The following is a 26,676-nucleotide window of genomic DNA, read 5'->3' as shown; positions in this document are numbered from 1 at the left end:
TACTTAACTCTGATAAGATGGAAGTATTTTTACTAGGACCACACGCAGCTAGAAGTAAACTTTCCGATACGTAGCATCTCTGGATGGTGTTTCTGTTTCAGTGTGTACAGCGGTCAAAGTCTTTAGTGTATTGTTTTTATAATTATTGACCCTAGTCTTACCTTTAAGGCGCACGTGAATAATATCACCAGGATCGCCTTTTTTTACTTTAGAAATATTGCTAAAAATTAGAAATATGATGTCGTTACAGGATGCAGAAAAACTAGTTCATACTTTTGTTACATCTAGATTAGACTACAGTAACGCTTTACTGTCTAGGTGTTCAAGTAAGTGCATAAATAAGTTTCAGTTAGTTCAGAATGCAGCAGCAAGAGTCCCGAATATATCTGGAAAATATTACCACATCAGCCCTGTTTTAATTGGTCTACACTGTCTCCCAATTAAATCTCGCATTGATTATAAAATACTACTACTGATGTATAAAGCACTTAACGGTCTTGTGCCGCAGTATCTGAGTGAACTTCTGTACCAATATGATCCCTTATGCCTACTTAGATCAAAAGGTGCAGGCTATTTGTTGGTACCTCATATAATGAAGACTACAGCAGGGGGCAAATCTTTTTCTTATAAAGAAAATCAGTGTTTGGGACTAAGACACAGTCGTAGTTTTCAAGTCAAGGCTGAAAACATATTTATTTAGACAAGTCTTTTACCAGTAGATTTTTCTTAGGTAAAGGAGCAGATCTGGAGAGACCATGGATATAGAGTGTTTGGTGAACTGGGATATTTGTATGCTGTCGTCCCCTCACTCTCACATGTTCACTCAGATTTCTTGACAGTGGTGTGGTGGTCCGTCTCTTATCCCAGAGATCCCTCATATCTGTGTTACTTTCTGGTTCTCCCTTTTAGTTATGCTGCCATAGCGAGTCTTGCCAGAGTCCCCAACTGCACAGTGTCCTTAACTTTCATACAACAATATGGACACACAATAATCCATATCCTTCTCTCCCTGTCACCCATCTTCTCTCTCTCTCTCTTGGTCAAGTTAAACATGCTTCTGACTATTCCACTATTGCTGCCCCTCTCCCATCCTCGGATCTGCCCACTTTGTCCTGGCCTGCCTCTGGACAGTGTTCTCTTTGATTGGAGGCCACTCTGTGCAGCTGGGGATGGTTTTCTCATGCCTGGGCATCAAAGAAAATTACGGAGTAAGAACAGGAGCTTTAAAGATGGATTTTGACTGTAGTTAATGTCAACAGTCTGCTACACTGACTCAGGACTACAGTTTGCATCTGATCACAGTCACTGCACACCTCAAAATTGTTTATCTGTAATATATGGAGTAATATATGGACATTCGGTGCAACCCAGATGAGGATGGGTTCCCTCTTGAGTCTGGTTTCTCTCAAGGTTTCTTCCTTATGCCATCTCAGGGAGTTTTTCCTTGACACAGTTTTGCTCATCAGGGACAAACTTACACTTATAAAAAAAAACATAAATCTTAACACCACATTATCTGTGTAAAGTTGTTTTGAGACAATGTTCATTGTTAAAAGTGCTATACAAATAAAAATGAATTGAATTGAACAGAAGATCGTGTCTTGCCTACAGTCAAGCATCGTGGTGGAAGCATCATGGTCCAGGGCTGCATGAGTGCTGCTGGTACTGGGCAGCTGCAGTTCATTGAGGGGAAACATGGATTCCAACATGTACTGTGACATTCGGAAGCAGAACATGACGGCCCCCTTCAGAAACTGGGCCAAACGGCAGCTTTCCAACATGAAAATGACCACTAACACACTGCCAAGATGTCAACTGCATTGCTGAGGAAGCTGAAGGAGACGGATTTCCCAATTATCTCTCCAGACCTGAAACCTATTTAGCACCTGTGGGGCATCCTCAAGCAGAAGGTGGAGAAGCATCATGTGTCTAACATTTAGCAGCTCCGTTAAGTCATTATGGAGCAATGGAAGAGGATCCCAGCAACAACCTTTGCAGCTCTGGTGAATTCCATGCCCAGGAGGATTAATCTAACAGTAGTAGATGACAATGGTACTCACACTTTGTTTTTTTACATGTTCTCATGGTGTACTCACTTTTGTTGCCAGATGGCTGTATGTTGAGTTATTTTTAGAGGACAGTAAATCTGTTCTGGTATACAAGCTACACATTGACTACTCTAAAGTATAGTCAATATTCATTTTTTTTAGTATTGTCTTTTAAAAACAAATAATAAAATGGTTGCGAGGGGTGTATTCCTTTTTGTGAGATAACGTAGATGAACATATAATATGAATAATGCAAAATAAAGCAGAATATACCAGAATAATGCAAAATTTATCAAAATATAGAACATACAGACCAGACCTCAATCTATTATCTGTCTGGGAGCAGTTCTAAATTAAGTAAAATTGTGAGTGTAAAAGTAAAGGCAAAGCTAGTCAAGTACAGTACCTACTGTACTTATTCCTGTCTCACACTCCTCATACAGACACTAGCAACAGTTGAACCAATGTCTCAGTCATTTAATCTGGAAATGCTAAAATGATCCAGGCTTAAATTAAACACAAACAAAGACACACACTCTCACACTTTCATACACACACACACACACACACACACATTCACAAGGTCACCTCAATCACACCTCCAGCACATGGTACTCAAAGCCAGCTTAGACATAGCATGCTGCTCAGACATCTGGACATCCTCTGCTAAAGTGTCCTCATTAGCATAGACACGGACACACACAGACACACAAAGATATACATGGGCACACACAAGCATTCACTTATTAATACGTTAAGTTTCTATAAATATTTAAAAAAAATGCTGCATTAAAAACAAACGATCAAATAAACACCTTTACCCAGATTGGTGTTGAATTATGTCAATTAACATACTGCAGTGGATATCACAGTCACAATATACAATGCTAAATATGACCAAAGAAGGCTGGGTTTTTTTTTTTTTTTTTTTTTTTTTTCAAATCACAAAAAAAATACTCCACTCTCAGAAATCCAATGATTACACAACAACTGCAAGCATAACACAGTTTTATAAAACATATACATCTTTGTTGAAAATACATGCGATACAATTATTGCCATCCTTATGAATTAATTAGAGTTAAATATATTGTCACAGTATATTGTCATGGACACTAAAATTCTTTTTAGTACACTTGGATGACTGAGTAGAGAAAATTGTTTAACCATAACAGGTTGAAATGTGAGGTACTACATAGGTCAACTTCTCCTTAGTCATTCATCCTAGCTGTGATGTGTGGCAAAAGGTTGTTGCGCTTCGAAAAGGGGTTGTGGCTATAAGGTAGAGAGAAGGGGGAAAAAATCAATTTCCATCATGAGGGCAATTTAATTCCAGTCTACTGAAAATGTATCAAACTGAAAGAGGATAAGTATCAGTATTGTCTCAACATACTCTGAAGATGGTTCTAGAAACAGCTGGAGAATTGCAGAAATTTGCTGCAGGTTGATCTCAGAATGAGAAAACTACAATCAAAACTACAATACAATGTTTCCACAAGTTGTTTGGAAGGGTTTCAAGAAAAAAGCCTCTAATCTAATCCAAAAACAAACTTGTTTCTTTAGTTTGACAGACACTACTGGAACTTCTAATAGGATCAGGTTTATAATCAGATGATCCAAAATAGAGCTTTTTGTAAATAAACACCAGAGGTAAGTTTGGCATACAAAGAGAGGTAGCCATATGGAAAAACACCTCACCCCCCCATGTTAAATTATAGTGATGGCTCTTTAATTTTTTGAGGGCTGTTAAATGGACATCTGGCTGTGTCTAACAAAAACCTTTACATTTTTGGATCTTCCAGCAGAAAAATAATCCTATACATACACAAAAATATATATACATAGTCCTGCCACTGCTGAGGAATGGTCTTAGATACCTTGCCATGTATTCTCCAACCTCATTAGGTGAGGGGGAGAAGCAATTTTGTGTTCTTTTAAATGATTGAAAGGGTACCAATAATTGTGCCACACATATTTAACAAAGATTTATTTTCTTTCTATATAAAAACGTTTTTTGAAAGAGTGCCAAAATTATTGAAGGGCACTATAGACCCAAATGAACAATGTGTATACTTAGAAAGAAACAAGCTTTTCTTATTAGTTATTGTTTGTTTGAAACTGCTGAAAAATTCCAAGGAGCCAGCTGTACAGTGATTGGGTAAAAGATTAATATTTGAATAGTACATATAACACAAGAACATGAAAGACAAAATGAAGAAGAATTTCTGACAGGTTTCCAGTCAATTTATGTGCAAAACAGGTTATTATATGTTTTATAATCAAGGTAAGATATAGGACCATTGTCAAGTGGATAAGACAAAGGTGCTTTGGTCATGTAGGGCACAGCTTCCTCTTACAAAATTAGACAGTTATGGGACAGGATCACTGGTACCTCAAGAGCATGTTTAACTTATTTAGCGTGCCAATCAGTGCTTGGGACTCAGACACAGTCCCAGTATAGTAAAGTCCGGAAACATATTTGTTTAGTTAAGCCTTTTGTAAATAGGTTTCTATTCAGTAAATGAGCAGATCTAGAGGGATCTTAGTTATAAAGTGTTTTCATGAACTGGGATGTTTGGATGCTGTCCTCCTCCCACTCTCAAGTGTTTACTCAAGTTTGTGGATGGTGATGTAGTGCGGCTGTTTTATACCCCAGAGATCCCTCATGTCCACCTCACCACCCCCTTAGTTTAACATGTTCTTTATGTGCCAGCGATCCTGTCCCTTTTGTTCCAGACCTGCCTGATTCATCCTTATGCCCCATCTCTGAGTTTAATTGAAGACTGCATCCAGGGATGGTTCCACATGAACAGCCTAAAGATCCATCAGATTACTGTCGAAGGCTAATCTCAAGAACCATGAAGATGGATCAGGTCTGTAAATAATATAAACAGACTGTTTCAATGGCTTGAGGCTACAATTGCCAAGAACAGTTCAAGTGCCCACCATTGAACAACTGATGGAGAAATAATAAATAGATGCTCTGGTCACAGAGATGAGGATGGGTTCTTTAGTATTTGGTTCCACTCAAGGTTTCTTCTTAACATCTCAGAGTATTTTTCCTTGCCAATGTCACTATTGGCTAACAACTATCTGCATGTTTTCCCTCACCACATCCATGAATCTCCTCCTTGGCCTTCCTCTTTTCCTCCTTCCTTGTGGCTCCATCCTCAGCATTCTTCTACCGATATACCCCATGTTGCCTCCCTCACCTTGTCTCCAAAATGTCCTACATGCACTGTCCCTCTAATAAACTCATTTCTAATCCTGTCCATTGTCTTCACTCCCAACAAAAACCTCAACATCTTCGGCTCTGCTACCTCCAGCTCCACCTCCTGTCTTTTACTCAATACCACTGTCTCTAAACCATACACCATCGCAGGTCTCACCACAGTCCTATAAACTTTCCATTTTACTCTTGCAGATACCCTTCTATCACAAATCACTCCTGCCACTGTTCCCCACCCACTCCACCCTGCCTGCACTCTTTTCTTCACTTCTCTAACACACTCTCCATTACTTTGCACAAAGTGCTATACTAATAAAACTAAATCTAATTGAACAACTAAATTTGCTAGCAAATGTGCCACAGACTTCCACAGTAATATTACCTGAAAGACAATACAGACTGTCAGTTATTTATAACAATTGACAGAGTTGGAATGTAACGAAGTACATTTATTTGCGTTACTGTAACTGTACTGTTTTATATCTGTACTATTTTTTTAATGTCATTTTTAAAATCTGTAATTTTACTTTTACTTAAGTATGATTTGTTTCATTACAGAGTAAAAGAAAAAAAGAAATAATAAATAATGCAAGGGGGCAAAAATCTACTGCACTGATTGATTAATGAGTGGAGAACAAATTCACTAAACTCAGAAGAAAAAATTCTTATGAAACAAAGCCCTGGCCAATTTTAAGTGACTACTTTGACTTCAAATGCAAGAAAGGCAACAGCTTTATTATGCAGTGTAAGTTGTGTTTGCCCAAACTGGCAGCTCATGGAACTGGCAGCTTTTAAAAACTCGTCATCAAACCTGCTCAAGCATGTTGAAGTCAGTTATTAAGAGTTATACAGTAATACAGCAATTTCTCGTCGGTAATTCATTCTGAAACTGACGAGTACCAAACAAGTATTTTTTAATGCAGGACTGTACTGTATAAGGAATAATAAAGCATAAATGCATAAGGCATTTTTAACCACTTTAGGACCCATGATTTAGGTTTAAAATGCACAGAAAACACTGTTTGTGAGCTAACATGAGTCTCTTTATGCATCTGCTTCACCAAGAGACTGAAGTGATCAAGAATTTCATCATGAGAGTTGTGGTCGAGTTCTGAGCATGCGGCGAGTGCCGAAACATTTTCCAGTTGTCATGACATGACGAGTACCGAATTTGACAAGTTCTGCAGCATTTCTGCATCTTTAGTTTACATAATCATTGGACTGGTGCTTTGCATCAGTTTGGGACATTGCTAATGTAGGTTAGCACCAGGGTTAGAAATTCACCAGGGACAAAATTCTCAATGCACAATTAGGCTGGCTTTATTAGCATTGTGAAGATTTGATTCTTCACTGCGGAAAACGCCCGGTTGTTCAATGCGTGCGTTCACTGTCTGAATTCTGAATCTGCATTGTAATTTCTCTCATTATCATAAATAACATTTTAACAGGAGATTTTATTTTTGCTGCGAGAGTGCAAAACTCTTACGACTCAAATCATGGACTGTAGTGGATTTTTTTTTATTTAATTTTATAAATTTTTTGTTATTGAACTTCAATTTGTAAATTTGTACCTTCAATTAAAAACATGAGATTTATATCTCCTTTATATCCTTCATCCCGCCCCTGCTGTTTCTAAAACATTGTACATTTTAAGTTATTTATTACTTAACATTTGAGTTACTTATTACTTTTACTTGAATAGTTTAGACTGGTAACTTTACTTGTAGTTAAGTAAAATTTTATTAACGTAACAAAACTTTTACTTGAGTAGAATATTTTATTACTCTTTCCACCTCTGCCTGATTGATTAGTTGTTCAGCAATACAATAAAAAAAAAAAACACAATATGAGCTACATTAATAATAAATGAAACACTATGATAAATCACAATTCAGTCCAAGCATGATTTTAAATAAACCTGGATCATGTATTGAATAGAAAGGCGTTATATATTCTTAAAAACATAAAATAGATGAAACATGAAATTATTTTTCTTTTTATCTTAAATCTTCTAATGAGTAATACAGACAGTGTTACTATCAATGTTCATTCTGCAATATACAACATTATAGGTTCGGTCATGTTCAGGGCCTTAGCTAATTAAACGGAAAGGCCATAGCTAATTAGCTATGGCCATAAAGACAGAATTTCGTGTAATGCTACAACCGTATGGCCTATTAAATTTAAACTAGCCTTTCTTGAACAGGAATCATCAAAATATGCTGTAATCAGAAGCAATGGAATCACACACGTGATTTCTTTGGTCCCCCAAAGAATCTATGTCCATGTTTTAAAACTGGTTTTCAGATTAGTTTTATTGTTGTCTGCTGTCTTCTGTTCTTATGACTAATATACTTAATGTTATTTATTATGACTGCACATGCTGAAAAATTACATTTTAAATTTTCTACCCTTTGCCTATCATTTATACAAATGTAAGTTTTAGCTACTTGCCAGTTATTGGCATTACGTAGTCCTGTAGACTGACTGTAGCACATTAACACACCGTCACACACAGTGCCATGAATAATCTACAGCTTCTGTTCGTTTGATGCATTTGTGGTTAGTGTGAGCAGCAGTGAGAGAAAATGGAGCCGCAAGCAGCTTCACTCTGCTACTGAATAATTAAAACCCCCAGTCAGAAGCAGCCATGATGAGTCAAGAGTGTTCAGAAGAGGGACATCCCAGAGAGAGAGAGAGAGAGAGAGAGAGAGAGAGAGAGAGAGAGAGAGAGAGAGAGAGAGAGAGAGAGAGAGAAAGAGAGAGAGAAAGAGAGCGACAGAGAGAGAGAGAGAGAACGTGAGAGAGAGAGAGAGAGAGAGAGAGAGAGAGAGAGAGAGAGAGAGAGAGAGAGAGAGAGAGAGAGAGAGAGAGAGAGACAAGAAAGGAAGAAGACAGATCTGTATGAGGCAACTAGAACAATGAGTGGGAGAAAGACTTTATTTCATACTTGGCATAATCATACCATATAATTGCATGTTTCTCACAGCATAAAATAAATAAATAAAGAAAGAAAACCCCACATGTTACATCCAGATCCAAGAACAATAAAGATCTAAGGATGCTCCATGAAATCTTCCAAACAGTTCCTTTACCAGCAGTGATTCTCTAAAATCCAATTTATATTTCATGGATCCTCCAACACCTGCCACAACAATTTAAAGCATTCTTATGGAATCTTGCAATTTACTGAAGTTATTCAGAAATTTCTTTGAATAGACTCAAAGTTCTAAACACAGTTAATTAGACAATGTGTGGTGATTTCCCCATGATCCTAAAGATCATCTGAAATACACACATGCACACACAAACACATATGAGAATTCCTCTTATTACAGCTGAACAAGGATTTTCACATTTTACATTGATGGCATCAATTTCACCTACTCGCCTCGGAAATTAGGCCGTTAATTGTTTAATCAATAATGACAAGACCTTTTCACTCCTCATCCTCACACTGAGAAACATATTACATGTAGTGAATGGGATCTAAGCTTCAGTAGCAATCAGTTCCTATCAGTGGAGTGAGCAGAGATGTCCAATCAGATGGATGAAACAGAGTGTAATGAGAAGGAGGCACCTTTACTGTGATTGTAGGTGGGCTAGTGAGGAGGAAGAGAAAGAAAAAGAGAAAAAGGCCTGCAGAGAAGTAATCAGAGATTGTGAAAAGACCTGAAGTTGAACACAACAGGTTTTTAGACAGGTTTATCTCAGACATCATTTTGCAGTCTGGGTTTTCTCCTACACCTATACTTCCCAAGTAGAGTTCAGTCTTATACGTGTTATACTTGTTATAAGAGCTGCCTCATTGTTATACATTTTATGTACACTTATACAACTTTCCTACCTGAACCTGCTTTTATTTAGATTGTAAGCAGGCAATTGCCCACGGCTAAATCTCCTTCTTATACTCCACACCCCCTATAGTCGAGTAGGCCTATGACTAACATACTGTACATACAGCATGTTGCTTACTGCAGAGCCAGCCAACTTAGCTGGATTGTCACTAATCTGCAGCTCAGAAGTTAAAGTACGTTTTCTCTCCACAAAAAAATCCTTTGGGTCAGAATTGGACTTGAACACTGGCCTTACAGCTGACTAGACATTCCTCTTTTGTCTTAGCAGCATAAAAGAGAAATCTGGGTTAGTGCTGGCAATACAATATCTATTATCAGGGTTAAAAGATATATTCCTGGAGATGGGTGATGTGGGCCAGGATATGGGGTGATATGGGCCAGGATATGGGCTGATGGTCCACTAACCTGGGTTATAGTAGATTCCAAATGTGGTTATCACAATTTGCTCTGCCTAGTGTTTGCAAACAGACCCTGTAAAATTGGCCTTGTGTGCCAAGGTCACTCATCAGACCTGTTGACATAAAATTCCACCTGGATTGGAGTATGCAGACTTCAAAACTACAAAACCAACATGGATAAATTGACCATGTAAAACCTTTAAATAAAATCTGTACCATGTTTCATGTCCCCTAGAGCAGGGAAATCAAGGTCTTGTTGGTTAACTCAGGGAAAAAAGATTGGTCTAGTTGCTGAATTCTATAGAAGAGAAAGAATCAAAGGCAAAGGTGGAAATGCATATAACAAATGTTATTGCCAGTTATGGGCCCAAGCTTCCATGATTGCCTAGATCTACCGGAAAGAACCACAACTTTCAATTTGAATATGCCACTGGCAAAGAGGTCCACATATACCTTTCCCAGAGTTAGGCTTCCACACCTGGGTGCAAAAATACAATACCTTGATTGTGCATACACTATACCACTGTACAGCACCAGCAAATGAGTTGCCCTCAGTGAGGCTAATTATGAATGAATCAGTCTCAGGAAATTCATGGCAAGGTGGAACCATTCAACCTGTTGCTGCCCTTAATGGTTCATATAGCTTAGTGTTCTAGCTGGACAAATATTTGGCAATGTCAGAACTAGCAAGAAATTTAAACACTAGATGGACTACTTTCAATTCCAGCAGGTTGGTGTGTTCTGACCTGAAACCAGGAGGTCACACACACCTCCCCCTATTTTTTTTTGACACCACACTGCTCCCAGACTGCATCATCAGCATAAGAACTGCACATGGCGAGCTGTTTAAATCAGTTGTCCAAATCTGCAGTCTTTAAATTCTCTCCGTCAGCCAAGTCACCTGTATCAAATAGCCTGTCCTCTCAAACCAGAACACCAACTGAGGACTTTGACAGAAAGCTCTAATGCAATAAAGAGCACTACCGCACAGGCCTTGAATGCTGTTAAGTCAAAGTTTTAAATCATCTTCACCTCACAGATTTCACTCAGTGCACTGCCTTTTTCCCAAGATCCTGTTTTTCACTTTATCACGTCCCTATCTAACTAAAGGTGTATGGGATCATAGCACTTCATGTGGATGGATCTCTCGAGTCTTAAAGGCTGCCACAGTGCTGCCAAGACCCAGACAATACATCTCTCAATGTTCCAGAATACCTTAAGAGCATTTAAGGGTTTTAAAGGCATTATAGTTTATGAAGGATGCTTAATTGAAATGCATATCCCTGAAAACCTTGACATGTCAATAATGGACATTTTAAGACACAAAGTTCTGCACAGCCAAAAATATACACACATGTACTCTGTCTTACTCCTACTGCCTTTCATTCCCCTTCTCTCCAGCCCATACCTCCACCTCTCCAGGCTCATCTCAACCTGCTCCCTACTCTCCCACAAATCACAATATCATCCGCAAACATCATAGTCCATGGAGACTCCTGTCTGACCTTGTCCGTCAACCTGTCCATCACCACTGCAAACTGGAAAGGGCCCAGAGACGATTCTTGATGCAGTCCAACCTCCACCTTAAACCACTCACAATTTACTGCTGTCATACTGACCTCATAAATGTTCTGCACCTCGCTCAAATACTTCTCTGACCCACCTGGCTTCCTCATACACTACCACAACTCCTCTCTCTGCACCCTGTCGTGTGCTTTCTCTAAATCCACAAAACACACAATGCAACTCCTTCTGTCCTTCTCTATACTTCTCCATCAACATTCTCAAAGCAAATAATGCATCTGTGGTGCTCTTCCTCGGCATGAAACCATACTCACAAATGGTCACCTCTTCTCTCAGCCTGGCTTCCACTACTCTTTCCCATAACTTCATGGTGTGACTGATCAACTTTATTCCCCTGTAGTTACTGCAGGTCTGCACATCTCCCTTATTCTTAAAGATCGGTACCAGCACACTCCTTCTCCATTTCTCAGGCATCCTCTCACCTTCCAAAATCTTGTTGAACAACCTGGCTCCACCTCCATCTCTCCTAAACATCTCCATGTCATCTGGTCCAAATTACTTTCTACTCTTCATCCTCTTAATCGCTGCTCTCACTTCCTTCTTACCAATCGTATCCACTTCCTGTTTCACCTGCTGCATCTCCTTGTACTCCTGCCTACTTTTCTCATCTGTCAAACCCAATTCTGTTTTGCCAACCTCTTTTTCCTCATGCTCTCCTGCACTTCCTCATTCCACCAGCATGTCTCTTTGTCTTCCTTTCTATTTCCAGATGTCACACCAAGTACCTTTCTAGCTGTCTCCCTTATCACTTCTGCAGTAGATGCCCAATCATCCAGCATCTCCTCACCACCACCCCCTGTCTGACCTCTTCCCTGAATCTCACACTACAGTCTTCCTCCTTTAGTTCCCATCTTATTCTTCTTTCAGTCCTCACTCTCCTCCTCTTCTTCTTCACCTCCAAAACCATCCTACAGACCACCATCCAATGCGGTCTAGCTACACTTTCCCCTGCCAACACCCTGCCATCAGGTTGCATCTCCTACATAGATTTTTAAGATAGCACATACTAGTCTTTATTTAATTTGGCAGCATTAAATATCTAGCATTCTGGATGTGATATCTTCACACAAATTGTAAAGAAAATATAAGATATAAATAAAAGAAAAAAAAGAAAAAGAAAATGGCTGTTTGTTCACTGCCCTGAATCGCTCATGTAATGTTTTTCATGTTTACACTAATGGGAAGTTTAGGAGTTGCCAGAAAGGAAATGAAGTGTACAGTTGCTCTATTCATAAACGCAGTGTTTCTAGAGTTCATACAGAAGATATGTGGACTGATCATCTAAGGTGCAAACACCACTTTTGTGGTGCATCATGTACATTATAAATGAGCCCCCAAATAAAACAGGTGATTTAGAGTGACTAAATGATATACAGTGCATCTGGAAAGTATTCACAGCGCTTCACTTTTTCCACATTTTATGTTACAGCCTTATTCCAAAATGGATTAAAATAATAATTTTTCTCAATATTCTACAAACAATATCCTACAATGACATTGTGAAAAATGTTTGAAAAAACCCCCCAAAATTTGCATGTACATAAGTATTCACAGTCCTTAAAAAGGCCCTCAACCCTCTACTACTCAGCTTTATCAATTAGACTAGTGTGAGTCACTCTGGATAAGGGCATCTGCCAAATGCCATATATGTAAATTATTTGTTCATCAACCATTACAGGTATGTTACCTTGTATCCAGGTCCGAGCTGATGAATGGCGAAGATCTGTGCTGGGTTAAGTGCCTCGCTGAACACATACACAGCCCCAAGCTGACCACAGAAAACCCGATTGGCATCAGCTGTCTCAGAGGAGCCAAGAAAACATTTATCATAACTCTGGAGCATAGAGGGGGGGAGAGAGATGAAAAAAAAAAACAGATGTGGGAGATTAAACGAATAGCTTTGTTTATCAGTGTATTGGTTCTGATTATCTGACATCAGGCAAGAAATCCAGACGGTTAATATAAATCCAAATTATTTTACAAGTAACCCTGTAAACAGCATTGTAATTATAGCAGACAATCAACTACAAAGCTTCACTCCTATTCATGAGAATGACTTAATTTCATTAATCTCCTCATCAAAATCATCAACCTGCTTTCTCGATCCCTTGCCTACAAGTTTCTTTAAACAGATAGCTCCAGAGGTAATTAAACCCGTTTTAAAAATAATTAACTCTTCCATTAGCACTGGTTATGTACCAAAATCCTTCAAACTGGCAGTTATCCACCCCCTTATTAAGAAACCTGACCTTGACCCATGTCAGTTGTCCAACTACAGACCAATATCAAATCTCCCCTTTATATCCAAAATTGTAGAAAAGGTTGTAGCACAGCAGCTCTGCTCACACCTACTTATGAATAACATTTTTGAAATGTATCAGTCAGGATTTCGGCCTCATCATAGCACAGAGACGGGCTAGTTAAGGTGGTAAATGACCTGTTATTGGCCTCTGATCAGGGTTTTGTCTCATTACTTGTTTTGCTCGACCTTAGTGCAGCTTTTGACACCAGTGATCACACTATACTACTTGCTAGACTTGAGAACGTTGTTGGAATAAAGGGAACAGCTCTCTCTTGGCTCAGGTCTTATTTGACTGATCGCTATCAGTTTGTTGATGTAAATGGTGAGTTCTCCACACTCTCTGAGGTAAAGTTTGGTGTTCCTCAAGGATCTGTATTAGGCCCACTGCTTTTCTCTTTATATATGCTGCCTCTTGGTGAAATCATTCATAAACATGGGATTCGCTTCCATTGCTATGCTGATGACACACAGCTGTATATTTCAGCAAAGCCAGATGAGTGAGATCAGCTTAACAATGTTGAGAAGTGTGTAAAGGACATTAGATAGTGGATGCTTAATAACTTTCTTCTGCTCAACTCAGATAAGACGGAAGTACTTTTACTAGGACCACATGCAGCTACAGCAGGGGGCAGATCTTTTTCTTATAAAGCCCCACAGTTATGGAACAGCCTTCCAACCAGTGTTCGGGACTCAGACACAGTCTCAGTGTTCAAGTCGAGGTTGAAAACTTATTGATTTAGTCAAGCCTTTTATCAGTAGATTTTTCTTAGGTAAAGGAGCAGATCTGGAGGGAACATGGATATAGAGTGTTTGGGGAACTGGTATATTTGTATGCTGTCGTCCCCTCACATTCACACGTTCACTCGGGTTTGTTGGTGGTGTGGTGGGTCGTCTCTTATCCCAGAGATCCCTCATGTCTGTGTTACCTTCTGGTTCTCCCTTTTAGTTATGCTGCCATAGCGAGTCTTGCCGGAGTCCAAACTGCACAGTGACATTAACTTTCATACACCAATAGGGACACCTAATAATCCATATCCTTCTCTTCCCGTCACCTTCTCTCTCTCTCTCTCTCTCTCGGTCGAGTTAAACATGCTCCTGAGGCTCCAGTGACCACTGTTCCTGCCCCTCTCCCCTCCGTGGAACTTCACACTTCTGTGCAGCTTGGGACGGTCTCTCATCAACACCTTGGGTGGTTCCATGTAATTCCGGAGTAGAACGGGTGCTTTGAGGATGGATTGGACTGTAGTTGGTGTCGGCGGTCTGCTGCACTGACTCGGGAGTGCAGTTTGCTTCTGATCGTCATCACTGTACCCCGCAGCATTGTATATCTGCTTCAAATGGACATTTGGTGCAACCCAGATGAGGATGGGTTCCCTCTTTAGTCTGGTTCCTCTCAAGGTTTCTTCCTTATGCCATCTCGGGGAGTTTTTCCTTGCCACAGTTGCTCATCAGGGACAAACATACTTACAAAGAACATATTTACGTTTAATCACCACATTATCTGTGTAAAGCTGCTTTGAGACAATGTTCATTGTTAAAAGCGCTATACAAATAAAAATGAATTGAATTGAATTGAATTATCGGACAGTTTTCTGGGGAGCCTCTTGAACTTGCTTTGCACTGCATTACACTAAATCACATGTGCACAAAATACACTGTAACACTAACACACACAAGAAATCCAAAAGGTCAGATTTATCACCACGTGCTGCTGGTAGTTTTAACCCATAATTTTTTATTACTCCTTGTCTGCTTTCTTTGTCTCCTCTGAGAGAAGAGTTTATCTAAAGTAAAGGCACTTATCATTGTGAAGACACTTACATCATTGGTGTTGACATGCCAGGCCATGTCGCCATAGGAGACCAACTGGCCGTTCACATAGCAGCGGATTTCACTGTTTCTCCAGCGGTTGTAGATGTGCACAATGCTGATCATGTACCACTGCATAACAGAGAGAAGAGGTGAGAATAAGGGCAAAATATAGAAAGACAAGGAGAAGACAGTGTTCGATTCAATAAGTGTTTAGAGATCACACTGTTCACATTCAGAAAAGGAAATTCTGAAAAATATATTTGAAAACCTCAACAAGACTCAACAGGCCTCATCCTATGCATCATGAGCTGTCCAGAACTGCACACAACTAGAAAACATTTACCTATCTATTTGATTATGTGAAGGATCAAAAGCAGATTAAAACAGGAAGATTGTGGGGGGTAAGATAACCATTATAAAGCAGTAATAATATCAATATGGTGTCTTTATCAAGTTTGTTTATTTCAGTTTTTTGTTCATAAGAAAGTGTTTGATTATATGCAAACTTGCTTTAATTTGAGAGTGTTTTAGCTCAATGTCTGATCATCCTAACAGCTTGAACATGTCAACATTCAAGCCTTTGCCAAATGTAGAATTAAAAGGCACAAAAACCTCTGGCCCTCCCTTGCTCACATCCGTGTGCGCATTGCATAATGACTCGAGGTGACTATTTTCTTTTTTTTTGGTAAACAACCTGTCAAGATAAAAAAAAAAAAAAAAGAAGATTAGGAACGACCTTGTCATTCCACAACCTTACTACTTTTTTTAATACACACTGTGAGTCGAACACTTTGCAGGATTTAATTAGTAAACAGTTTCTAGTGCTATCACAGTGCTGGCTGTGAGTGACTGGTCTGCTCTGCCACTTCCAGCGAGTTTAAAAACATTGACATTATCTTCTGACTTTATTTTCTTGGATGCACAGCATGTTCAGTTTGTCAGGTGTCTCACTACAGGCCGAGAAATCAGGGCTAGCAGAAAGCTCTTAAAACTTGGAATAAGCACTTGGAGGTCAACATCAATGTAAAAACTCAGTCAGGGGTGTTTTATTTTTTATTCCTGTACGATGTGACTGCAGCAGGAAGCATGTTCAAAAGCAAATCTTACATTGAAAAACAAAGAACATTAAGCTAAAGATAACACTAAGCATCTAAGCATTAAAACAGCGATGTGTGGCGGGGCTTTAAACAACATTATAGAAAAAAAGGATCTGAGTGCTTTGGGTTTTAGTGCCACTGCTTATTTATGATGCGATGGTTATTTAAAGCGAAGCCTGTGCTGACTCAAGATTCAGATGCCATACTCAAAGTAGGTAAAATGCACACTCACACCTCTAATTTGATCAGTTGCGAAAAAAAAACAGCGTTTTTGCTTTTTTGCCTTTTTATTGTTTCATTTTGGGGATTTTGTTTTCTTTGACCACCTAACTCCCCCTCCCACACACACACACACACACACACACACACATTCACACACAAAGAGCTGTGACAAATGCCAGACAAAGTAGCACACTAATAAGGTGAGCAAGCTTCTGTTACACAGAATGCACAATCCAACAGCCTGTGTGTGTGTGTGTGTGTGTGTGTGTGTGTGTGTGTGTGTGTGTGTGTGTGTGTGTGTGTGTGTGTGTGTGTGTGATTCTGCCTGTCAAATCTAGGAGATCTTGTAACAATTTACTCAAATAGCAAGCCAATCCCAGAACCATCAGCAGGAGATATAGTACCACACCTAACATTTGGGCTTTAATATTAATTTCATATTGAACATTCTGTGTTGCTGTAGTGCAAGGCAGCAATATAATCGTCAAAATGGAAAACTAGATGTAAAAGAGGTGGCTATGGCCTTTTGAGCACTGGTACTGAGAAAAGATGAAAAGTGTGTGCAAGAGTGCGAAGTGTAGCAAAAGTGTGTTTGTGTGTGTGTGTGTGTGCGCATGCACGTGCATGTGAGAAAGAAAGAAAGAAAGAAAGAAAGAAAGAAGGAAAGAAAGAAAGAAAGAAAGAAAGAAAGAAAGAAAGAAAGAAAGAAAGAAAGAAAGAAAGAAAGAAAGAAAGAAAGAGAGACAGAGAGAAAGAAAGGGGGTGTGCAGGTGGCTGGGGGAAGTTGCAGAGCTCCTTTCCAGCTGCTGTCCCCTTCATGCCGTGCTGAGAGGTGCTAGATCGTGAACACCAGAGTGTTACATATACTGCTGCCAGGTCTTCCATTTGTGTCTGGGCAGGAACATATGTGTGCGTTTGCATGTGTCTATGATTTTCAATAGAATTTAAAAACTTTTCTCATGTACAGAAAAAACAGCACTTATGTCAATGCGAAATCAGGGAATCTTTGTGGTTCAGTCAAATGTCTGAATTTACTGCAAGGTGTTTAACACTTTGTGGAGGTAAATTTTCTTCACTCTGTGGCTTTGCATTTGTATTTAGTCTCTTATCACCAAGTTAACACTAACACACTGTTCAGATCTTACAGAAGCCGTTTTCCCAACCCCACTGACAGATGTTTTGTGAGATGTTTAACATTTTTTAACAATTAACTTAAGTTAAACTGTTTAGTGTTTATTATGAGCGCAACTAAATTAAAGCCCCAAGCAGCATGCTCAGAGGCCAAGCACCCACATTTAAAGAGCAGCACATTCACAGACATGCTTCAACTGTTGCCTGAGCAATCACAGAAAATCAGAGCTATCCTTAGGCAATGGGATTTAATAGTGATTCGTTGTTTCATTCATAATGTGCTTCTTTTGCCCCTGGATGACTGTAGAATTTCTGACAGTAAGAGGAAATATATAGATAAACAAATAGATGTAAATAAAATCAGGTAATATTTGACAATATTTGCAAAAGCAACAATAACTGTAATTTTTAATTTAGGTGGCACTGGCAAAAATTGTTTTTGAATAGCTGCAGATCAAGGTCATTAAGATGACTAGCAAGCTTTACAGTGTTCAAAGTCATTTGCTTATTTGCATTCAAAGACAGTTCCTCAATTCTTGTCAGATTTGTTGTAGAATTCTTCTGATTAATTAAAGACTAAACACAATAAACATCTTGACCCAGCAAATGCAGGGATTCATGGATGGTTTCAATTGTGGATACATGGTTTAAACATTATGACAAAATTGTACTTTGTAATAAGGCCCGATGATGGTGCTACAGTGTTGGTAGTACTTGGGCCAAATTTGATAACAATGTACAGTAGACATTCTCCAATTAGTGTGCAAAATTTAATACCTTTTTCCAGTTGGTTATTTCGGTTGCCATAGACAACCAAGCCAGAAGAAGAAAACTAAGACATTTGATGATTAGCCCTTTATTTAAAATGAAACTAATTTGTGTATCTACTGTAATATAGCGATACCATTTTGTATTTTTTTGTTTTACATAGAAAACAAGGTTTTGAAAATGTACATGTGTCCTGGGTGTGATCATTTCCATTACGGAAGTCATTATTAAATGAACATCATTATATTAAACGATCATTAAATTAACGTGATCATCTTCATACTATATGTACATACAGTCTAGCTGAATTTCTAAAGATCTAATACAGGAGTATAATTTGACTGCTTGCATTAGTTAGATGCAGGATTCTAAACCAATGTAATGATCCAGAGATGAAGTTCTTGTACTGGGTCACACTGGGTCTATCTCACAGTATAATGCAGTGATCTTTTGTGCATTCTTAAATTCCATGCCATGTGAGTGATACGGTAGATTTCACAGTTGGCTAATAGCTCTTGAAAAACAAATGATATTTCAAGATATATGCTGCTGATATTTACTGTCAAATTCCAGAGGAAATCTCTGGAGCAGTAGAGTCAATTTAAACCACAGAATATTTAGAAACACTGATTAAAGCAAAGTTAAACCATCCCAATTTGGACAACACTGCTTCAAAATAATAATAATAATAATAATAATAATAATAATAATAATAATAATAATAATAATAATAATAATAACACATATAAAATCAACAAAAGCTGCTTGGTTTGCAGTGTTCTGCATAAATGGACAGACTGTATATTATATCATGGTTATGCTGGTTGTCACTCATTATTTAGAAGGTATCTAAAAATATGTTGAATGCAGAAAGTCAAGTGTGACTGCACCGTTGAAGTGTCACAAAATAAAATAACCTCTCACCTTCCTGGGCTGGAAGTCGTATTTCACGCAGTGCTGGAAGCCCTTGCCTTTGGACTTTAGCGATGTCACAATCAAACAGTTCCCAACAAAATGGGCAGAATATCCAATGCCTTTGCTCGTTCTGAAACTAGGAGAGAAAGGAGGCAAAATGAGAAAAAAAAGGAAGACATTGAATGCCAGCAAACTGCTCAGACACAGTAAGTTTGTGTCTAGATGTTAAAACATTTCATGTTCATCACCATATTCATGTTTTTCTAAAAGTAGGAAACCTGTCATTTCAGCTGAGTGCAATAGTATAGGCAGAGGTACACATTTCGGTTTGCCTATATAGAGTAGATGTCTCAATCGAAGTTCTAGGCTCATAGTTAGAATCCTTCTCATCTCACCAATAACATCTCATATTATAATATAGCAGAGTAGGTGAACAGTATCACAGAATGCCAGAAATACATGGCTGTAGGTGTCTGGCAGCATAAAGAACAGCATTTGCGGAAGAAGCTGGGTTTGGATGATAAGACGACAGACTATAAGAGCTATTTTTTTATATCTATTCCTATTCCTATTCCTATTCTCTCGCTCTCGCTCTCTCTCTCTCGCTCTCTCTCTCCCTCCCCTCACAGTTTCAGAATTCCATGCTGATTTATGACATGGTTACAGACATCTACCATTCTAAAGAGAATCAAATGCAGGAAAAAAATTAACAAAAACATTCAACACAAGCAGTTCTCCAATCACTTTCACACTTAGTCGATTCAGGTGTTTGTAGTAGTATTCACTATTAATAAATAGTATTTGCCATCATCAGTGCAGAAAGTAAGCCTCCCTAGTCAAATGGAAAATTTTTTAAGAAACCACTAATTTTAATAAACTTAATAAAAAAAAAAACACAACCTCAGCACCTTTTGTAGTCAAATATTTGCAGAGTGTATACTGAGTTTCATGTGGTCCCTTTAAAGTTTAAAGGCAAACTGTGTTACCTCACATACACTACATAGTGCACTACAAGTCTACAATATCTGATAGACCATATAAAACAGAAGACGTGCTGAAAAATTTTTACAAAATAAATGTGTTATATATTTACTTGCAAAGGTTAGAACCTTGACTTGCGGCATGAAATGTTTTACAGCATCTTGTGGAAACAGACAAGTATCGGCATTGCAGTACAAATTGGAGCTTACTTACTCCCTTACATTCTTACTCCTTCACTGTGCTCCTAACTGCACACATCTTTCATTAAGCATAATAACTAATGAGAGCAATGTTTTCAGCTCTCAGTGCTTTCGTACACACACACACACACACACACACACACACACACACACTGCACAGAGCACAGGGTAGATATTCATTACCATATACCTGCACAAGAACCTTTAGGCAAGTTCTTTATCGAGTACACAGTTAATACACTAGTGTATTAGAAAACCACAAGCATCATGAATTTAAATCTGAATCATAAAAAGAATAAATAATAAAGTCACAAACAATAAACTCAAAACAACCTGGTTATTTAAAAAAAAGAGTGTAGGTTGTTTCAGTCTTTAAAACACATTATTAACTAAAAAATAATTCCTAACACGTTATATTTGGTGTTAAAAAAACAACAACAACAAAAAAAAACCAACCCTTTGTTTATTATGTTATTATACAAGATACAATATTGTATCTTACAGTTATTTGTTTTTTATGTAAACACCTTATCTGACATTGTTTCTCCATGTGACATTTAGCCAGTCACATATATTTACCTTATCTGCCATACAGGACACCTTCCAGCCAAGGGCTTTTCTTAGTTACATGAGATATAGGCCAACAAAATTAACAGCGGGCCCTGTGAGGCCGAGTCCAGAGTGTATGCTTTCACCTAAAAAAAAGTAGCACTTTCCATTCATCCAGGTTCAGACTCCTGAGATCAGTGGTGTTTATTTTAATACAACGATTTACAGTTATAATGGGAAGCCTGAAGCCTGAAAAGAAAACCATACCTTAATGTCACTACTTACCAGTATAGGTAGGGTTTGTCCTTATCTACATTGATATTGTTCAGAGGGTCCATGCGGAACCATGTGTTGAGAGTGAAACCGTTTTGGTAAGGCCACTTAGCAATGGGAGGCAAAGCAATGGCCTAGACAGAGTAGATATCACATATAACACATCAGAACACAAGCATGCACATAGAAGCATTAATTTGACACCAGTATAGTTACACAAATGTAAATCGCATACTGAAAGGGGAACATGTAACCCTTAAAATAAAAATAGACTTATCACTGACAGTTGTATTGAGAGATGTCTTATACACCTTTCCAGCAGACACAAACTTTCATCCTGTTTTCTGGTCAAAATTCAATCTTATTTTAAGTTATCTGTGAGGAAAAGAAGCAGTGTCTCACCGCTGCACTGCGTCCTGGGAAGTTGAAGAAGGTATCTGGTCCATGTCTCTGAGGCATCTGGTTCAGGACAGACAGCAGCTTGATCGCGTGCCTCGGCTGCAAAACAACCAGGGTCAAAAATAAAATAAAAAGAAAATGCAATAATGCTTGGAAAAGTAGATAATATAATTATGTACACAGTAGTACCTCGGGTTACGAATTAAATTATTTTCAAAACACCATTCGCACCCTGAAAAATGTATACGAATTTCCCCATAAGGAATAATAGAAAGTGGGATAATGCGTTCCAAACGACCCCAAATATTCATATAAAATTAAAAATACAACCAATATGGACTAATATTATTCAGTATTTAGCATTTAATAATGGTACCTTAACATCTGAAAGAGGAAAACAGTATCTTAACTTACTTTAACTTTGAGAAGAGCGAATGCTGGCGTGATGGAAATGACGTTCGGCGGATAAACAGCACTAAGACGGTGCTATCACAATTAATTAAAGACTCTAATTTCTGAGGAGGGAAAGCGCGCGGATTGCGTGACAGAAGAACCAACCAATTTTTTATGCATAAACCGATACGAAAATGTTGACGAATAACGATTTGTATTCTGAATTACACTAATATTCGGGGACGTTCGTATCCCGAGGTTCCACTGTATATAATTAAAAAAGACAGACTTCATTGTCATAGTCAGTATACATGTAGGGAATCTCTTTTCATTGCATGTATCTTTTAGTTATAAAGCTGGGGTCGGCACATAGGTCAGCCATGATACAAACTCCTTGGGCAGAGAGGATTAAGGGCCAAGCTCAAGGGGCGTACAGAGGCAGCGTGGTGGTGCTAAAGCTTGAACTCGCAACCTTCTGATCAGTAGCCCAGAGCCACTGCCATTTTTCAGTATGTAGGAATGAAATTATCAGATGAAAAAAATAAATCCATATTCAGCTATGACCCCAGTGTAAATCCAAACCTTAACTAATCAATAGCCTGTCCATCATTCCTGCCAACTCGCACTAAAGAAGCCTGTAGCACATTCCTTCCCTTAGGCTCAAAACCTCATTGATGTCAGACCTTAAGATTTTTTCTCATCAGGAGCCACATCTATTAAATTCTTTAGAGAGTTGTATTCTGTGTAAATGACAATCTGTGAGCTATGGATGGATAAATTAATGTTAGTGGAATATGTGTCTGTTACTCACCCATATGCCATTATCACCTCTCAGCATGCTAAATAGTAGCTTCAGCTCTTTTACTGTTATACTGTAGCTGGCCAAAACCCCCAGCATATCCACCAATAGGTCTAAAAGGCAGAGAGAGAGAGAGAGAGAGAGAGAGAGAGAGAGAGAGAGAGAGAGAGAGAGAGAGAGAGAGAGAGAGAGAAATAGAGAGAAATAGAGAGAAATAGAGAGAAGTTGATATTTTATAAACTGAAAAGAAAAAAAAATTTTTTTTTGGAACAACAGTTAGAAAAACCACTGAACATGCAATTTAAAATCATTACTTTTTTTCCTGTAAAAAAGAAACTTTGTACTCATAAATAATTTATGAGCCTTCACTTACACCTATGCTAATAACCGATAACACACTATAATAAAACTGAATATATTACAAAAAGGCCACACTGGGGAAATATTACCCTCTATGCTTGAACCTCAGACACAATTACTGAACCTTGAGCTAATTTTCAAAAAGTCTTCATTTACTACTCCATTTCTGTTCTCATTTCTTCATTTCAAATACTGTTAACATTCTAAACAACAATAGAAAACAATAAAAAAAAAAAATAGGCTATATAAAAGATTTACTGTAAGCCAAGTTTTTAGTGATGGACTGTTGACAGCAAACTCCTGCCTCATTTAGCTGCCATTGGAATTAATATTGTACAGGCACAGAATCATGGTGCCCTATGCTCACTCTTTAAACATGTAGAAGGACAAGCAGATGGGATAGATTTGAGTTTTTACACTAAACTTCACAGCTTTCATTTTCATGAGCTACAAAAAATATTCCAAATTAAAATCTAATTCATTTCTGGGCAAGAAAATGTAAACGTAGACAGAGTGCATCAAAGTTGGATCAGAGAGGGTTTGCTCATAGGGGGCATTTACACAAGAAATCTGTTACTCACAAAAATGCGGTAAATCCTTTAAAAAAATGTTTCTGGGTAAAAGTGTGAAATTAGGTAAGGGATTAAGCATACCATCAAGAGCATTCTGAGAAACTGGTACATAAACCAGCTTGATGATAAATCGGTTCCATTCGCTAAAACATCTTTATAAACCAAGACATATGAGCCAGCATGACTGCGGAAACACTTTTCAATTTCCTTTTCACCTTGCACATTTCCCAGCAATAAATATTTTTGCAATTCAAATTATTTTTTTATTGCCATAAACCCCATTTAAGTACAGTGCATTTTGCCTTTTAGGGAATTTTGTGTACGTATGTAAATCGGCTGCACTCTGCATACACCTCGTAATTTATAGACAATGGGCAAGTATCTGAGATCAATGTTTCCAAAAGTAAAAAAAAAAAAAAAGGCAGTATTTTTTGTTTGGTTTGGCTTATGCAAACATTTACACACAAAATATTATAAAATAAGGCTGTGTCTAGGGTGTACAAATAAATTTTTATTGTTAAACATTTTGCACTGGAACTTAATTTTTAATTTAAATTTGACTACATTTTATTTGTCTTTTCGTTGTCTTGCTCCCCCAGTGAGAGTTATGAGTCACTGCTGTAAATAGCAATAAATTGTTTTTTTTTTATTACTAATTTTAATTCTGCATAGCTAATATAGAATGTATATCCTGTTCTAACCTGTTTCTGTTGCCGTTTTAATGTGACTTTGATTTGTTTGTTTAATCAGAATTAGAGAGAAACAGGTTTAAGTGCGTTAAGCCCGAATGAACTATATTTCCCAGCTTGCTTTTTATTTTTATTTTCACTTAATACAGGGCCTGATTACAAACCAATTGTCAGACTTCTGAACCATGTGTGTGTCGGCTTGATTAATGCAGCAACTTAATCAAGTTTTTGTCGAGTCATCTAAACACAAATTACTGAAGAACTGCAGCACAGCATTCCATGTTCACAACTGTTAGTCATTTTTTAATCATTACATAATGAGCTTGCACTAGTGATGTTGAAACTTGCCAACACCCAGCTCCATAAATCTCTACAATGCAGGAAAATCACTGGATCACTGTTCAGACAGGATGCAAAAAGAGGTAATAACTGATATTTTAATTATGCTAAAAGCCCAACATGATGAAAAATTTCTAATTAATGGCATATAAAGATTTCCAAAATGATGAGTCTGTTAAAACGTGCAGTTTGACATATCAGAACAGTAAGAACAAAAACGTACAGGCCACTGCTGGAATTATGTAGATATAGCTCATTATTCACACAAGCATTCAATGACTAGAGAAAAGGTACCTTTTTTCCTTTCACCACAAACTATAATCTGTAAAGGATTAGATTATACTGTCAATGGGATCTATAAGAAATATAAGATAAAGACCTCATCCAAGGATCTGTTATTTACAATATCCGCCTTACTGAACATCCCTTTAACACACTTAGTGTTTGTCTTTACAGCATACAACTGGAGAAGTGTAATGATTTATAATCCGACTATCCAAAGTTACTCAGATTAGTTCTATTCCTCTCCTTTTCTTGCCTCTGTAGTCTCTGGATGGCACACTGGATTTAAATCCGCCAGCAGATTTCTGTAGAGCTTCTTATGACTATGTCTGCTGCAAATGGAAATGGAATGTAACTCCACCAAACAGACAAAAGCCTGTTTCTAATTATTTTTTAATAATTTTCTAAAACTGAGACATTGAAAAAATTATCACATCCAGACTTGAAAGCTGAGCACAAGCCACTAGTACCTGCTATCATGTCGTCAACGGCGCTCATCTTCTGCAGCACCTGCTGTATGAGGCCAACTTCGGTGCAGGTCTGCAGGTTGCGCACGCTCTTGCGTAAGATGGCCGTGAACATGCTCCAAATTTCAGCCTGGCACGTCACCTCACAGTGTTCCAGCAGCTCCACCATGCACGTGATGCTCTCCGCATCCTGGATGATGAAGTTCATTTCCAGATCAAACTCACCACCAACAAGCTAGAAAGAATAAAGAAAGGGAAAAAGTAATAAGTAAACAGTTATGGCATGAAAGGAGGTTGTGTGAGAATTGCAAAAGGAAATACATAAAAATAAAAAATAAAAAATACAGAAAGCGGTAGAAAAGACAGGGGTAATTATCAAAAAGGCTTAACCTGAGATGTGAAATAAACTAAAAAAAACTCTATAAGCCAGACAAACTTGGCTGAGAGCAAAGATCTTGGAAAATTACATATAAAGTTCCGGTATGAAGTAAGCACCATTAAGGAAAAGCATGCAGACAAATCAGAGTCATGACTCTGCAGCAAACAGTAATCAATGTCATCACTCTAGTAGCTCAACAGCCATGAAATTGGCTGCTTCTAATGCAAAGCCCTGCACCTTGGGGTAAACAAGGTTGATGCAGGAAACAAGAACTCAATTCTCCATAAATGTTATTGCGGCAGTGAAAAAAAAAACATGCACAAAGCCGAACCAAGCTTGACTACCTTAGGTTCCTTGCTTTTCAGATTTCAACATGCCATCATTAATCACTGATAAATCATTACAACTTATGCCAATACAGACAGAGATAACGAAGCGTGTTTGCATGTTAAAATGCTGTCCAATTAGCAAATCAATAATGCAAGCTGGGAACTGGCAGATGGCCTTGGGTTGTTATTGCACTCTGGTATTTTAGGCATGTGTACAGTTCAGGATGCATGTCAGAATAACTACATAGTTAGAGAGGAAAATGTCATCTCTGACGTGCAGAAAACCAGAATGTGATCTTTTA

The 26,676-nt window shown here is 38.1% G+C and overlaps 1 protein-coding gene across 18 annotated transcripts in view; it reads right to left on the bottom strand.

The window, feature by feature from the left end:
• Window positions 1-26,676, bottom strand: part of nbeaa (neurobeachin a) — a 162,560-nt gene that overhangs the window by 74,320 nt on the left and 61,564 nt on the right. For all 18 annotated transcript variants that reach the window (XM_083568985.1, XM_083568998.1, XM_083568986.1 and 15 more), the window contains 7 exons: window positions 25,670-25,901; window positions 22,970-23,070; window positions 21,769-21,864; window positions 21,379-21,500; window positions 19,373-19,499; window positions 15,240-15,359; window positions 12,804-12,950 (listed from right to left, as the gene is read on the bottom strand). In XM_083568985.1, coding sequence (XP_083425111.1) covers window positions 12,804-12,950; window positions 15,240-15,359; window positions 19,373-19,499; window positions 21,379-21,500; window positions 21,769-21,864; window positions 22,970-23,070; window positions 25,670-25,901 — 945 coding nt within the window. The remainder of the gene's footprint in view (window positions 1-12,803; window positions 12,951-15,239; window positions 15,360-19,372; window positions 19,500-21,378; window positions 21,501-21,768; window positions 21,865-22,969; window positions 23,071-25,669; window positions 25,902-26,676) is intronic.

This window comes from Silurus aristotelis, assembly GCF_946808225.1.
Source record: "Silurus aristotelis genome assembly, chromosome: 18".
In the NCBI taxonomy this organism is placed as follows: Eukaryota; Metazoa; Chordata; class Actinopteri; order Siluriformes; family Siluridae; genus Silurus; species Silurus aristotelis.
Note: the sequence above shows the minus strand (reverse complement) of the source record. Positions and strands in the feature narration are given on the sequence as shown.